At 40.9% G+C, this 15461-nt stretch overlaps 1 protein-coding gene across 9 annotated transcripts in view; it reads right to left on the bottom strand.

Annotated features, from left to right (window-relative positions):
• LOC101419842 (long-chain-fatty-acid--CoA ligase 1) overlaps window positions 1-15461 on the bottom strand; it is a 74418-nt gene that overhangs the window by 11580 nt on the left and 47377 nt on the right. For 5 of the 9 annotated variants that reach the window (XM_058301307.2, XM_071213822.1, XM_058301255.2 and 2 more), the window contains exons 6-13: window positions 13921-14020; window positions 13559-13737; window positions 6969-7001; window positions 6765-6816; window positions 4974-5047; window positions 2912-2989; window positions 922-1056; window positions 112-246 (exon numbers count right to left, since the gene is read on the bottom strand). In XM_058301307.2, the coding sequence (XP_058157290.1) occupies window positions 112-246; window positions 922-1056; window positions 2912-2989; window positions 4974-5047; window positions 6765-6816; window positions 6969-7001; window positions 13559-13737; window positions 13921-14020 (786 nt within the window). Of the gene's footprint in view, window positions 1-111; window positions 247-921; window positions 1057-2763; window positions 2842-2911; window positions 2990-4973; window positions 5048-6764; window positions 6817-6968; window positions 7002-13558; window positions 13738-13920; window positions 14021-15461 lie in introns of all 9 variants that reach the window. The other 4 variants (XM_071213816.1, XM_058301271.1, XM_058301332.2 and 1 more) reach the window with 2 other exon arrangements.

Raw genomic sequence — 15461 nt, 5'->3', positions numbered from 1 at the left:
TTCCATTCTCTCCCACACTTCCATAAGTTTCTTTTAAAAAAAAAAAAGGCTCTCACAGAATATCTGAAACCTTAATTAGTATACAGAAGAACTAATCGTGTGACCTGTTACCTGTATCTTGTGGAAGATTAGTTTATCCCATAGGCTGTTGTTTCTAATGATGCCACTACGAAGCTCTGCTTCTTTCCTCTTGGAAGCAAAGTCCAACAGCCATCGCTTCAGTGTAGTGTTTGCTTGTCCAAAAATCTACAGGGTCAAGAACGAAGAAGGTTCTCAGAGAAGCTAGAAGCCAAGCCTCGAAACTGCCCAGTCCAAATTCACGTGGAGGTGGCCCACTCCACACACTGGTCTTGCTTCTGGAGGATCTACTGGCTTACACTGAGAGCTGGCATTCTGTGGGTCCCCTCCTCGCCCGCTCACATTGCTCAGTGTGGTTATGTACGTACTACTGCACCTGTGCGTGGAGCTTTACAGTTAAGAACAGCATTCACGGCGGCCATTTTTACGTGATCCCGTGGGCAACTTCATGAGGTAGACAGCCAGGGGTAGGAGGTAAAAGTCTCTTTCACAGATGAAAAAACAGAGGCTCAAAGCATTCACTGCAAAATGGAAATGACCTCCCACCTTATGCCTGTATTGTGACTTTAAAAAAAAATTTTTTTTTGTCTTTTGTTTGTATTGTCTTTTTTTGTTTTTGTGCCTTAAATTTTTTAAAGTGTGTTCCTGGGTGTCTTCTCACATCATCCTGATGATCAACTCTGTGAGATAGCTGTATTGTAATTTGACAGATAAGCAACCTGCAGTTCCGACAGAGTAAAAGGGGTGCCTATGGGCTCACCAACGGTGCCTGGGGGAGCCCGTTCAAGCCTCTGACTCCGAGTCCAGTGCTCTACCCACCACACTCGGCTGCCTGGAACTTACGCGGTCAAACATCCGGTTCAGCAATCTCGGGACCACAGGAAAGACAGTGGGTTGTAGCACCTTCAGGTCATCCATAAGTAGCCTGATATCTCCTTGGAAAAATCCTATTTTAGCTCCATGACACAGCATTACACACTACAGAAGTAAATGCACAGCAAAACATTTTATGGTCACAACGGTGGTCAAACAACATTACAAAATAAACGAGTCTTCAGTTTTAGTGTTGCAGACCAGTTTCCAGAAATCCTGAAGTTACAGACTCTAAGTAGTCTAAATGTTTAGTTTGCTTTCTCAAGTCACTGTAACATTGAAACTCGGCATTTCTCTTGATCATCCTCAAGATACTGGGCTTCGTATGAAACCAGCTGTTCTTAGTGATGATCATAGAAATTCTGCTAATTTAGCTTCATGATGATGCCTGCTGAAATGAATGATAACTTATTCCAGAAACAAAAACTTTACCTGCCTGCAGTTCAAGCTTCCAAGAGTCTCACTTTCCTTTATTTGAATTCAATTAACATTTTGCGAAAAGCCACATTGAACATTGAAACACTAGGACACCTAATACCACAGTGGATTGCCACTCATCTTTAATCTACTGCATGACTTTTCTCCCATTTAATCCAAACTGCACTGTCAAGCTGTATGTATTTGACAAAGAGTTACCCATTTTCAATAAAAAAAAAAAAAAGAGTCAAAAGACAATACAATGGGGAAGCAGACTTGGCCCAGAGGTTAGGGCGTCCGTCTACCACATGGGAGTTCCGTGGTTCAAACCCCGGGCCTCCCTGACCTGTGTGGAGCTGGCCCATGCTCAGTGCTGATGGCACAAGGAGTGCCCTGCCATGCAGGGGTGTCCCCACGCACAAGGAGTGCGCCCCGTAAGGAGAGTCACACAGCGTGAAAGAAAGTGCAGCCTGCCCAAGAATGGCACTGCACACACAGAGAGCTGACACAGCAAGATGACGCAACAAAAAGAAACACAGATTCCCGGTGCTGCTGATAAGGATAGAAGCGGTCACAGAAGAACACACAGCGCATGGACACAGAGAGCAGACAATGGGGGGGGGGTGGGGGTGGGGGGGGGTGTGGGGGTGGGGGGAGGGAGAGGGGAGAGAAATAAAATAAAAAATAAATCTTAAAAAAAAAAAAGATGATACAATGGAAGTACAAACAATCTCAGGCTTGAAAGCAGAAACCACTAGAAAGGTATGCCACGGTTTATATTTTTTAAATTGTTTAAAGATTAAAGCTCTGGAGACTTCTGTTGGGTGGGCTTGCCTTCCAGGCACATCTCTGTTAACTATAGTTAGGTACATTCCGTCCATTGTCTACTCACTTGAGATCACCTTAAATATTTTAAGATTGCTGAGGTGTGCAGGAAGTACACATAACAGATGAAGGGGAGACCAGTGATCCTTGATCCTTTAGGGGCACGTGAATCCTAGAGGACAGCGGGCAGCCCAAGGGCCGGCTCTCTATTGGTCACTGCTCTTTCTCTAGTACTTAGCTCAGGGCCTGGCCCATCACTAGCACCCAAGAAATACTTGATAAATGAATGAACAAGTACCGTGAAAAACAGAGACTTCTCATAGCACAGAAGCCTCACTAGGCTTTGTAGATTTGCTTTAATAAAAATTCTATGCTTACATTTTTTCCTTGAATCATATCCATATCAGTATCCCTCGAAAGTCTGAGCTTCTCATTTTTAAATGAACAATTAAAGTCCAGGTAGTCAGACCCAGAAAAAAAAAATGTACTTTTAAGCAATTAGTACCCTTTCCAAAATGGGGCTAAGCAAAGAATTACCTGTGGGGATGACAGTCTGCACATCAAACTCACCTTCATCGATTGCTCAAACATGTGTGCAAGTGGTAAATACGAAATGTATGTGTCACTGGGATTCAAGTCAAGCACTTTCTGTAAAACACAACAACTCAGCATAACACAAACAAAGCAAGCAAGAAAGAAAACAAAGCAAAATGCCTACCTCTACTATTCTCTCAAACATATGGGCGAGGGGCAAGAAAGATATCAAAATATCATCTGGGCAAGGACTGATCACATTCTATACGGAAAGACACCAGGAAGAGAGAAATTAATTAAGATGTTGAATAATCTCCCCATTTATTTCAGAGCACATAGTACCTCAACATTAAGGAGAAAGAGCCTTTTTTAATGGTCCGCAATTATTTCTCAGCAAAGAATGAAAAGATAATCAATACTTTAACAATTCAAGTAGAGTGGAATATATGAGGTCATTCCAAATAACAAAGTAAATCCAGGTCAGATTTTATTCAAAACAAGGAAAATTTTGCCCCAAGGGGGATGGTTAAGGGATTATGTGCTCTAATTGCCTAGCAATTCAAAATTATAGTATCCCATGGCCCAGAAAGCTCAATTCCACCTTTAAGTAAGAACTCTTAAGATTCATTCCAACATAAAAGAGCATATTATATTGCAAAGAGGAAGGCGAAAGCAGATAAAAGAAACTGGATTTCATGATAGTATAATTGCATCTAGAGTATTTGATTTCGGTCACCATTTTTACCGTAAAGTTCCTACTTCCCCTAATGAAAAGATCTCAATTTACTTAATGCAAGCTCAGATCCCAAACCAATGTGTTTGCTTTCCTGCAAAATGCTGACCATGACGGGCCCGTGTCCAGTTTGAGCTTGGACAGGAGGCTCCCCCTCGAAGCTCAGAATGGGCCTCGCCTAGGGCTAGGCACACTGAGATTTTGCATATTAGTAACATAAAGAATTCTGGCCAAGACAGGAGGCTGCCAACCCCAGCTGCTGCCACTCCAACTCAGAAATGAGGCGGATGTCAAGTTGCCTAGGGGGTGAGGTGCCCACTTCTAAGCCATGCCCCATCTTCCTGAAAGGAGGGCTATTTCTCTAATAACGTCACAGTAGGAGAAAATGCCAGGCCTGCAGAAACACAGGAGCCCCACAAGTATATGGTGTAGGCTGAGAATGCTATCATCTTGGTTGAATTGTATGCATTCCAACTACACAGTTCTCAGAATGACAGTGTCATATAAAGAGAAATCTGACTCAATAACATCTTTACTTTTCAATTTTCTGATTTAATACAAAAAAATAACATCCATTAGCATGATTAGAAGTTTTCTTTTACAAAGCTGAGAATGGCCTTTAATATATTATAATTGAATTTAAACAAATTCTTGTAGTCATTTGCCTCAATGAACCATCTTTAAAGTTTTCTTTGAAGGCCAATTAGAAAAATAAAATTTTACTTGGGTAAGGTACTAAATGTTGAACTCTGTTTAGAAAGTATACGCCAGAGAAGGTATGCAGGAGTAAGCACCCAAAGAAGCAACACGTTCTCTCAAACACCGACATTCTGCAGCCGCCACAGCTGTCCATTCTCCAACAGCACTGAACACAGACTCCCACCACAAAAAGTAAGTACTGAATACATCCAAGAGACCACAAAAGTGAAGTATGTACAATGTGAAAAAAGCATGAGGGAAAGGCATTACATTGTTAAATCAGTACCTTTTAAAAGGCAAGTATGAAACATATTGTTGGCTAACAAACAAGACTAGGAAACTAACTGAAGTTTGAGGCTTTCATCATTATGTCATAGAATGGAAGTCAAACTGACAAAAGTAAATAAAGATTTTAAAAACTTCAAGAGCATTTCACATTTCATTATCAACATGAAGAAACTCTTTTATCTCCCAACAGTAGATAAAAGCATAAGAGAGCCATATCTTCTCTGTCCGTTCCTGGAAACCTGTATAGGGGAGTATCTAAACAGTGTCACAATGTAACAATATAACAGCTGTAACAAATTCTGCCTGTCAATTCACCTTAAGGGTCCCAAGCAGGAGTTGGGGATTAGGTCTGCAATGAAAACCCTTTGAGAAGGTGGTTTTAGGCCATATTAAAATTTACTGTATTTCAGACAGGATTCCAAATACAGTGTGGACCTGACACAATGGGCTGGACTTTACCATTTTCATTCTGGGGTCTAAGGTCAACCAATGAAATGAAAAAGATGACAATGACCAAAAAGGTTACCTCGGTCACTTTCACAAAAGCCGAACAATCGCAAATTAAGTTTTGATGAGTGATCATTGCTCCTTTGGGATTGCCTGAGGAAAAAAGAGGAAGCAGAACAAAGTTAGAGTAAATGAAAGGACTTCCAGGAATGACAGAAATGAAAGAGGCCACAAAACCCTGTGTAATTAGGGCTTCAAACATCCCATTAAGCTGACCGTCTAGGAACAAATTCCTAAGCCTGCAGTTGGCTTTGTCTCCGCCACAGGACTGTCACAGCCGTCTTGAGATCCCTCTCCCACTTGTGTATGGTGGCCACTCTTAAGCAAAAACCGATCACAGCAGTCCAAACGAAGAGGCAATGGTCCCACACGATGAGATCACTGCAGCGGCTGCTGGACAAGACAGTATGGCATGTGCGGTCGGCGTTCTTAGAAAGTCTCTGGCTGAGGAACTTTCCCTGAAGGATGTTTTAGAAGATCCACCCAAAGGAGAAATGGATCTGCAGCATGGAAGCTTATTTCTTCAGACACCTAAAATTGCGGCCGATAAAGATTACTCTGTGGCTGCTGATGGTGGCGGGAACTGCAGAAGTTCGTCCGCAAGCTGGGAGAGTCATCTCAATTTGGTGAAAGGGAACCTTAACGTCTTCAAATTCATTACCCTCCAGTTACACCATTAACTGTGGTTTCCAAGCCAGCAGACATTTTAACATAGGTAGGGCAGAGACTAAGTGGATTGTCCAAGAACTGTGTGATTGGAAGTGGGTGCAAATCTACTAGACTTTGCTATCTTATGGCTGAAAAACTTGGAATTCATTCCAGAGGTGCCACAGGGGATTCTAGGAGAACACGGTGACTCAAATGTGGCTGTGTAGAGCGGAGCGAATGTGGCAAGAGTTCCTCTTCAGGAACTGAATCCAGAAATGCAAATAGACAATGAGAGTGAAACCTGGAAGGATGTGCGTGAGATTGTGTTTGGAAGTGCCTATGAAGTCATCAAGTTAAAAGGATGTACCAACCGGGCTATGGGCGTAAGTGTGGCTGATCTGACTGAAACTATGTTCAAAATCTATCCAGGATTCATCCAGGCTCAGCAGTGGTCAAGGGATGCACAGCACTAAACACGAAGCCTTCTTGAGCCTCCCAGGTATCCTGAGTGCTTGGGCATTCACCAGTGTTATCAACTCAAGAAGAGTGGCTGGGACATTCAGAAGGACCTAAAAGACCTGTAATATCTGAGTTCTAAGCTGTAGAAATTTAAAAATGAAAATGTGATTAACTTTGAGCCATTAGTTATCATCTGTATACACGGATCATAGTTTGCTTTTGTCTTCCTAAACATGTGAGTTTGGGCCCACAGAATCAAAGCAAACGCTTGGTTTAATGCTTGCAGTATGAACGCTTGAACAAATGAAATTATTTGTACTGTAAAAAAAAATTTTCTTAAAAACCTGAAAAGGTTTAAATGCCTTTCATTATCTTAATCTTTATTAATATGGACAAGATTTAGAGGATGTATTTAGCAAAAACGATTTTACTCTCGAAACCACTGATATAGGTTGTTCTAGAAGACTGGTGAATCTAATGTCATCTTTAATACACATATTTGAGAAAATATATAACTCTCTCAGATTGCAAAGGTCTTATAGAGCAATAAAACATTGCTAGAACCACTTCAGTCTCTTCCGCTTTCTATGCATTTAGAGTTAGTGCATAAACAATACAAAAAGAGAGAGAGTGTGTGTGTGTTGGGGGGAGGGTGTAAAACTATATACTACTTAGGAGCAATCCCATTTCACCCAAAACTTGCCTGTAGTTCCACTTGTGAAACAAATTACTGCAAGATCTTCAGGTGCTGGAGGCTAAGGCAGATTAAAAAAAAATTCATTCAAATCAGACTAGAAAAGAAAACTAGAAGCCAGAAGGTATCATCCAAGATGATACTAGTCTCCAATATGACTAAATATTCCAAATGACAGAGAGAGTTTTGGAAATTCTGATATAATGTACTTACCTTGGGCTTCTGTCTATTGACTCGTCCCAGGTCCTTAATTAGAAAGTAAAAAAATATCTTAAATGGAAATGTTTTCTAAATGTAAAGAACAAGGTCACATTAATTCACTTAGGGTTGACTTTACTGTGAGGTCCACCCATAGACTCATCAATAAGCACACTCTTCAAATTAAGTAAACTATGCTAATTTTAATCAACCCAAAACCAAAATATTTACCCATTGTTCTAAAAAGTCATTTTCCAGTTGTCTTCTCTCTTATGTAAAACTATACAAATGGCCTTTGAAATAGGATTTATCCAAAAAGCCATATCAAGTTCTTGCAAAATGTACTGCTTGTCCCCACTCCTACTTCCTACTATGGTTTTTAATAAAAGCTCTTCTTAAGGTAGCCAAAGCCCTGCAGTTACTCTGCACCCTCCCCAAACCAGAGCCCGGCACTGATAACTAAGTATCCATTTGGCTCTCCAATCTGGGGTGCGTGTGTGGGGGGGTGGGGGCTGGGGGGTGAGAATAGACAGGAAACAATCTCAGTCAGATTTAAATGCTAGTCATTCTGGAGAGGCTCAACTATCTGTACTTTCCACACGTAGCCAATGGTCCACAGTGGTGTTTAAAGGAAAGGATTTGGGAGCCTCCAATTATAAAACAGACCGTTACAGAAGCCGTAAGACCAGTCCTTGAACGGTCATGAAGGCTAAGAATGAGAGATGTATTTCTCAGGTGCAGCATTTCCCAGTTGCTACTAAGGGTTCAGTCTGATGTTTAAGAACATTAAAGGCAGTCTTGATGACCAGTATAATTTCTATTAATTTTTCAGAATGAACTATTTACATTTTTTCTATTAAAATCGAACACGCTTGAGTGAGCATTTGGAGGGAGCATGCCTATCATTAAACGGAAGTCAGATGGGCATATTCAGATCTCACTGAGGATCTGTCCAGCATACAGTTTTAAACGGTCTTTAATGTTACTCATATTTTAAATTGTATCTGTAACAGACATTGACTAAAAAAACAGAAACACGTGTTAAGGTCACAACTTTTACTATATACTTACTGTTTATGGATGGGCATGTATGTCGGATATTCTTTAATACAATTTTATTAAAAAAAAAAAAAAAGGAAAGGAAGAGAGAGACTTGGAGTGAGAGAAAGAGAGGAAAGCCTGGAATCCCTCCCTCCTCATGACCTCAGGTCAACTCGGGCCCTGGGCAGGGGCAGCAGCCAGAAGCAAGGAGCCTGGCCCTGGGACCGAGCGGGGCAGGCAGGGAATTAGGCCTCTGCAGCAGCTTGCAAGGGCCAGCAGCTTGCCCGGCTCGGACAGAGACACTGGAGGTGTGGGACTGACAAAGCAATGCCAGAGGGAGGTCTGGCCTGGAGAAATCGATGACTATTCATTAAACGATGGCATTTTAATGAGAACATTAACTATGGTACCAATTAGGAGCATAGAAAGTGGACTCTGGTTATTTATGCCAAAAAAAAACAAAAATTAAAGGTCTCTTGGTATACCCTTATTGTTACCACCTTGCATTGGTGTGGTGGAAACTCTATTTGCTGCATGGTTTTTCCGTAAACCTACAACATTTCTAAAGAAAAAATAATTATATATATATTTTAAAAACCAGAAACACTGACATTCAAAAAGAAGTAGATGAAGAGCTAAAGCAATGATCATCTTTTTTCAAAACACTCTTCATGGGATCCAAAATTCCACTCATCTGTTGAAAATTCTTACATAGTTTCCTGAGATCTCTAATACTTCAAAAATTGATGTTAAGAGAAAATAAAGTGGCACTTATATGTGACTTCGCTTTTAATTTGTTGGAAATAAACATTATCCAAATTAGGGGACTATCCTGCCAAGAAGGTTTCACAGTCTAAATCCTCACTTATATCATAATTTAGGGAAAAAATATAGCAATTGTAAAGATAAATGAATTACTACTGTGAGGCTAAAATGCAAAAAAATCTTACCTCAAAAAAGAAAAAGAACTACAAACAAATAACTATGAATGGATAGAGGGACGATGAGTTTAATAAATTTGTGGTAAAACACATATATTAAAATGTTAAATATAGAATCCAGATAGTATATATACAGATCTTCAATTGTACAATTCTTTCAATATATCTGTATATGTGAAAACATTCATAATAAAATAGTGGGAAAAAAACAAAAGTTCCAAATATCATTGTTTCTATTTTTGATCCTGTAACAAACAGACATTAACAAAAAGCCTGATCACAAAACCAACCAACACACTACTCTTGAATTCATTTATTAAAAAAAATTAATCTTTTGCTTACAAAATTTAAAAAAAACTACACAAGCATCATATTACACGTGAAAATGTTCAACAGTCTTTTTTATAAGTAAAGAATTACTTTACATTACGATCTTACTAATGTATTCATCTAAATAATTTTTCTCTCAAAATAACGTCAGGGGAGCAGATGTAGCTCAGTGGCTGAGTGTCTGCTTCCCATGTACGAGGTCCTGGGTTCAATCCCCGGTACCTCCTAAAAAAAAAGTACTTCATTATATAGCAAATGAAAAGATTCTATAAATCCTTACTTGTGGCCTCAAATTCTTTGCAGGCAGGGGAGAAAGGGATGTGAAGCTTCATCAGTCTCTCTTGGCAACTACAGTCTAGGCCTGCACGTGGATTATTCCACATAGCTGCGACGCTGTCCCTACTCCTGGCAAAGGAGAAAGGTGGGAGAAGCTTCACTGGTCCCTGGTGCAATGAGGGCAGCTTGAGCCTCCACAGCTTACAGCACCAACTACATGCTTGGCTCCTACTGCACAACCAGCAAGGGAGAAAGGATAGGAAGCCCTAAAGAGGAAAACTGCACCCAGAAAAAACACTCTAGTAAGCCAGATGCAAAGACACCTACAAAAAATTACAATCCACACCAAGAAACAGTAAGCTATGGCCCAGTTAAAGGAACAAGATAAGGCTCCAAGTGACATAAAGGAGTTGAGCAACTAATTATAGATGTTCAAACAAATCTCCTTGATAAATTCAATGACATGGCTAAAGAGATTGAGGATATTAAGAAGACATTGGATGAGCATAAAGAATTTGAAAGCATACATAGAAAAATAGCGGATCTTATGGGAATGAAAGGTGGAATCAATGAAATTAAAAAAACATTGGAATCATATAATAGCAGATTTGAGGAGGCAGAAGAAAGGATTGGTGAGCTTGAAGAAATGGCCTCTGAAAGTGAACATACAAAAGAACGGATGAAGAAAAGAATGGAAAAAATTGAACAACGTCTCGGGGAACTAAATGACAGCAAAAGGTGTGCAAACATACTTGTCATGGGTGTCCGAGAAGGCGAAGAGAAGGGAAAAGGGGAGAAGGAATATTGAAAGTAATAATGGTAGAAAATTTTCCAACCCTATTAAAGGACATAGATATCCCTGTCCAAGAAGCGCAACGTACTCCCATCTGAAAAAATCCAAACAGACCAACTCCAAGACACATACTCATCAGAATGTCAAATGCCAAAGACAAAGAGAGAATTCTGAGACCAGCAAAAGAAATGCAATGCATAATATATAAGGGATATCCAATAAGTGCTGATTTCTCACCAGAAACCATGGAGGCAAGAAGATAGTGGTATGATATATTTAAGATACTATAAGAGAAAAACTTCCAACTAAGAATCTTATATCCAGCAAGACTGTCTTTCAAAAATGAGGGCGAAATTAGAATATTCACAGATAAACAGAAACTGAGAGAATTTCTAACCAAGGGACCAGAATTTCAGGAAATACTAAAGGGTATACTAGAGCCGGAAAAGAAAAGACAGGAGAGAGGGGCCTGGAAGAGAATCTAGAAATGAAGATTATGTCAAAAAAAGTAACTAAAAGTATCAAAAGAGTGGTGAAAATAAAATATGACAGATAAAACTCAAATAGTCAGGAATAAACTTAACCAATGATGTAAATCACCTGTATTCAGAAAACTGCAACTCAATGTTAAAACAAATCAAAAAACCGTAGCTCCATAAATAACTGGAAGAACATTCCATGCTCATGGATTGGAAGACTAAATATCATTAAGATATCAATTTTACTCAAATTGATATACAGATTTAATGCAATCCTGATAAAAATAACGCCAGCATTAAAGAAACAACTGAAAACACAATCATTAAATTTATTTGGAAGGGTAAGGAGTCCTGAATAGCAGAAACATTATAAAAAGGAAAAGTGAACCTTCATATCCAGACTTTAAATCATAATACCTACCTATAGTGGTAAAAACAGCATGGTACTGGCCTAAAGACAGACACAATAGACCAATGGAACCAAATTTATGGTTCAGAAACAGACCCTCACAGGTGTGGTCAAGTGATTTTTGACTAGCCTGTCAAACTCACACAACTCAGGCAGAACAATCCATTCAACAAATGGTGCTGAAAAAATTGGACATCCATAGCTGAAAGAAGGAAAGAGGACCCCTATCTCACACCTTATCCAAAAATTAACTCAAAATGGATTAAAAAACTAAAAATAAAAGCAAGAACCATAAAACTTCTAGAAGAAATTATTGGAAAATATTTTCAAGACCTAGTGGTAGGTGCTGGATTCTTAAAGGAGATAAGAGAAGGACTGAGTGAACTACTGATGTTTAATGCATGTAGAAGTTTTAATTAGCTTTACTGTAAAACTGTGGAAATGTATAGAGTGGATGGTAGCACAGTGAGTAATAGCTAGTTTATAAATGGGGATGTGACTGAAAATGGTAGTCTAGTTACATAAATGCCAATTGACAGAATGCTTGAGAATAATCTAGGAACTGGATAGCACAGTAAACCAAGAGGTGGGTGAAAATTGTGGTTGATGGCACAGATGCAAGAGTGTCCTTTGTTGGCTAGAACAAATGTATATCACTACTGCAGGGTGATGGGAATGTGGAGAAGCATGGGAAAAATACAGCTGGAGTGACCTATGGACACTCCACAGTTGGTTTGTAATAATATAATATTCTTGCATCTATGCAAAATATGTACTGTATCGATACTGAGGCAGTATGGAAAATGTGAGTCAAATGTACACTATGGACATGGTAACAATCAAATGATATTATTTTATCTGTAGCAAATGACACACTACATTGTGGTGTGTTGATGGAGGGATGTTGTTTGGGAATTCTGCACATGTGCACGATTGTGTTATAAGTTTACAACTTCGTTCATAAAAAAATATATATTTAAAAAATAATAATAGGGTGGTTTGGGGGAAAAGCACACCAAAGGTAAGATAAGGACTATGATTAGTAGTAAGATTTTGACAGTGTTCTTTCATAGTTTGTAACAAACGTCTCATGGCAATGCAAGGTGTTGGTGGAGGGCTGATGTGTGGGACCCCTGTATGATGATATGCATGTTTGCTTTGTAAGTTCACAACTTTTACTATACACTTGTTTATGTATGTTCATATATAAATGACATAAAGATAATAGCAATCGGATTAGTTAGGGGAAAATACTTTGGTTAGTAGTAATATTTTGACAATGCTCTTTAATCACTAGTTAAAAAGGTTTAAAAACAATGCAAGTTATTGGTGGTAGGGCGCGATGTTATATACGTTTGTTTCATGTTATATATGTTTGTTTTGTAAGTTCACAACTACTACACACTTATTGTTTATATATGTTTAAGTGATATATTTCAATAAATTACAAACAAAAAACAAAAAAAAATCCCAAAAAACCCCACTCTGGTGAAAGGATAATGTGTCAGATTTCTATGTATGGCCCTATTTTAGAGACTAATTAGTGCGTAAAAGACATGAAAGCCTCAAGAGAACATATAAACTTAAATTTCCGCGTCTGAATCTGAAATTCACATTTCCGGCATTTATTGGCATGGCTTGTCAATGCTCTAGCATAAATCTTGCAGCTCATGAGAGTGAGTAGCCCAGGGAGTGAGCCGATGTGATTTTTGGACACAAGTAGGTATAAGAATAAATTCAGGGAAGTGGACTTGGCCCAGTGGTTAGGGCGTCCGTCTACCACATGGGAGGTCCACGGTTCAAACCCCGGGCCTCCTTGACCCGTGTGGAGCTGGCCCACGTGCAGTGCTGATGTGCGCAAGGAGTGCCGTGCCATGCAGGGGTGTCCCCCGTGTAGGGGAGCCCCACATGCAAGGAGTGCACCCCGTAAGGAGAGCCACCCAGCGTGAGAGAAAGTGCAGCCTGCCCAGGAATGGCACCGCACACACAGAGAGCTGACACAGCAAGATGACAACAATGGAAGTGGACAAAGAAGAACACGCAGAAAATGGACACAGAGAGCAGACAACTGGGGCGGGAGGGGTGGGAAGGGAAGAGAAATAAAATAAATAAATCTTTAAAAAAAATAAATTCAATTTTGTCAAGTCAGGCGCTTAAATTCTTCCAAGCCAGTTATGCCAGGGATGAGTTGACACAGACGTGCATGGAGAATTTTTCTTTCTTTCTTCCATAGGTTACTGAGATGACTGGCCAGAGTTGGCATTATGCGGTCCCACACGTGAACCTAAATGCCCCAAGGAAACCCTCTGGAGCTGGGGCTGGGCAGAAGGACTCACCTCTATCGCCTTCAGGCTGGTGATTTCCACCCCACACTCCTTGCCTCGTTCCACAAGGTCAATGCCATAGGGGTCCATGAGAACGACGGTTTTGAGGGATGGGGTTAACTTCTTTTCTTTACCCTCTAGTAAGAGCTGAGCCTTGTCTGGCTTGTCAACAAAAACCAGAGAGAGTTTGGCTGGAAAAGAAGAGATACGATGAAGAATAATGTATCTGGCTCAAGAACATAATCATTATATTCTTTGACTACAATAGCAGGTGTACATTTAAATATAAAAGCCCCGGGAAATATAAACAAATATAAAGTCACTGAATCTAGCCTATAACTAGTCCGATGTCCAATCACAGGTCGCAGACGTACCTTTGTTGATGATGTAGGCGATTGAGTCTGTTCCAAGAGTGTCATAGAGGGGGACGACCACCATGGAATAAGTAAAGCATCCCTGCTCAACAATCACCCACTGACCAAACAGGAAAGGGTGGGGAGAGAAAACAAGATATCACAATGGGATCACTCCAAGGATAACAACGCTCTAGACAGAGTCAAAGAGCAAACATTTGATAAAGCAAAACCAACACCTGTGTATCTACTACCATGTGCCAGGCAACCTGAGCCGGTCATGAACAGGAACGAAACACTTGTCCCGTTCCTAAAAAGAAAGCTGCAGTTTGCCTGGAGAAATGAGGCAAATGTGCGACAAGAGAACTAACAATAGGAGAGAGCGCCTGACTGCAGAGACAGGGAGCCCACCGCGCGCTGCGGTGGTTACGGAAGGCTTTGCCAAGGAGGTAACAGCTAGTCCCCTGCAAAACCCAAGCTGGGAAGACAGAGAGAAAGGGAAGGAGATTCCAAGAGAGGAGGCGCACATTGAGCAACAGCGGGAAGGTCCGTGAGTAGCACAGCTCAGCCTTGACGATTCCGGCAGGGAAGTGAAGACAGACAAGGCACGTGCTTAGCAGGTCAGCTTGTGGCAGTAGTTCCCGGGCAAAGTGATGAAGGAAGGAAGTGGTGGACTGACTGGTCATCTTCCTCTCAGCTCATCAGCCGTGCAGCCGTGACCTCCTGAAGGCAAATGTGCAAGAGGACTCCTATTTGCGACGCCTCAGTGAGTCCTCGTGGTCTCTGGCTGCAGTTTTCCAAGGAAATCTTCTGCAGAATCCTGACACTTGGCACATAAGAAGGCACGGCTGCCGTGAGGAGGGAGCAGAAGCCGCTCACAGGGCCTGGAAAGGTTTTGCTGGACACTGGAAACACTTCTCAAGCGACCGGCATGGAGGCCAAGGCCACGCTCCACAGCGGGGCACATGCGGCCGACGCGGCCTGGCTCTGACTCCTCTTTCCCCCTCTTCTCCTGCCACTCCATTCTCGACCCTGCTAAAACACTTCATTTCCTACACAGACGTGCTGCTTGATGCAAATGTGTGGCTGCTCCAGACATCCCCTCTGCCTCCCACCCTTACTTCCTTCTACTCGACCTGGACACCACCTCCAGGAAGCCTCCTTGACTGAGCACCCACAATCTTTTTGCCCCGAGTCCACACTTAACACATTATCGACGACGTCCCAGTTTATGGGTCTCCCTCCCTTATGGGCACCTCATAAGGATCCGAGGCCCTGTTACATCCTGCTGCCTCCACTGCGCCTGGCCTATAGTTCATGCTCAGTAAACATTTGCTGAACTAAATCATAATATAGGAAGACGCTTACTCCTTGAAGCAAGGAATATGTTTTCTAGTTATAGATTCATTATAAAACTTTTTGAGTAAAGCAAAAAGTTTGGATGTTTTCATATGCATGAGTTTTACTTAAAATGAAAGGAACTAAATTCCATGAGGTTAGTCATAGTCCAGCTGTGGAAAAATGCTCTTTTCCACTTAGCAGTACAATGAAAGTCTAATACA

Source organism: Dasypus novemcinctus, chromosome 1, assembly GCF_030445035.2.
Source record: "Dasypus novemcinctus isolate mDasNov1 chromosome 1, mDasNov1.1.hap2, whole genome shotgun sequence".
Lineage (NCBI taxonomy): Eukaryota > Metazoa > Chordata > Mammalia > Cingulata > Dasypodidae > Dasypus > Dasypus novemcinctus.
The sequence above is the reverse complement of the archived record's forward strand: the minus strand, read 5'-3'. Positions and strand labels throughout refer to the sequence as shown.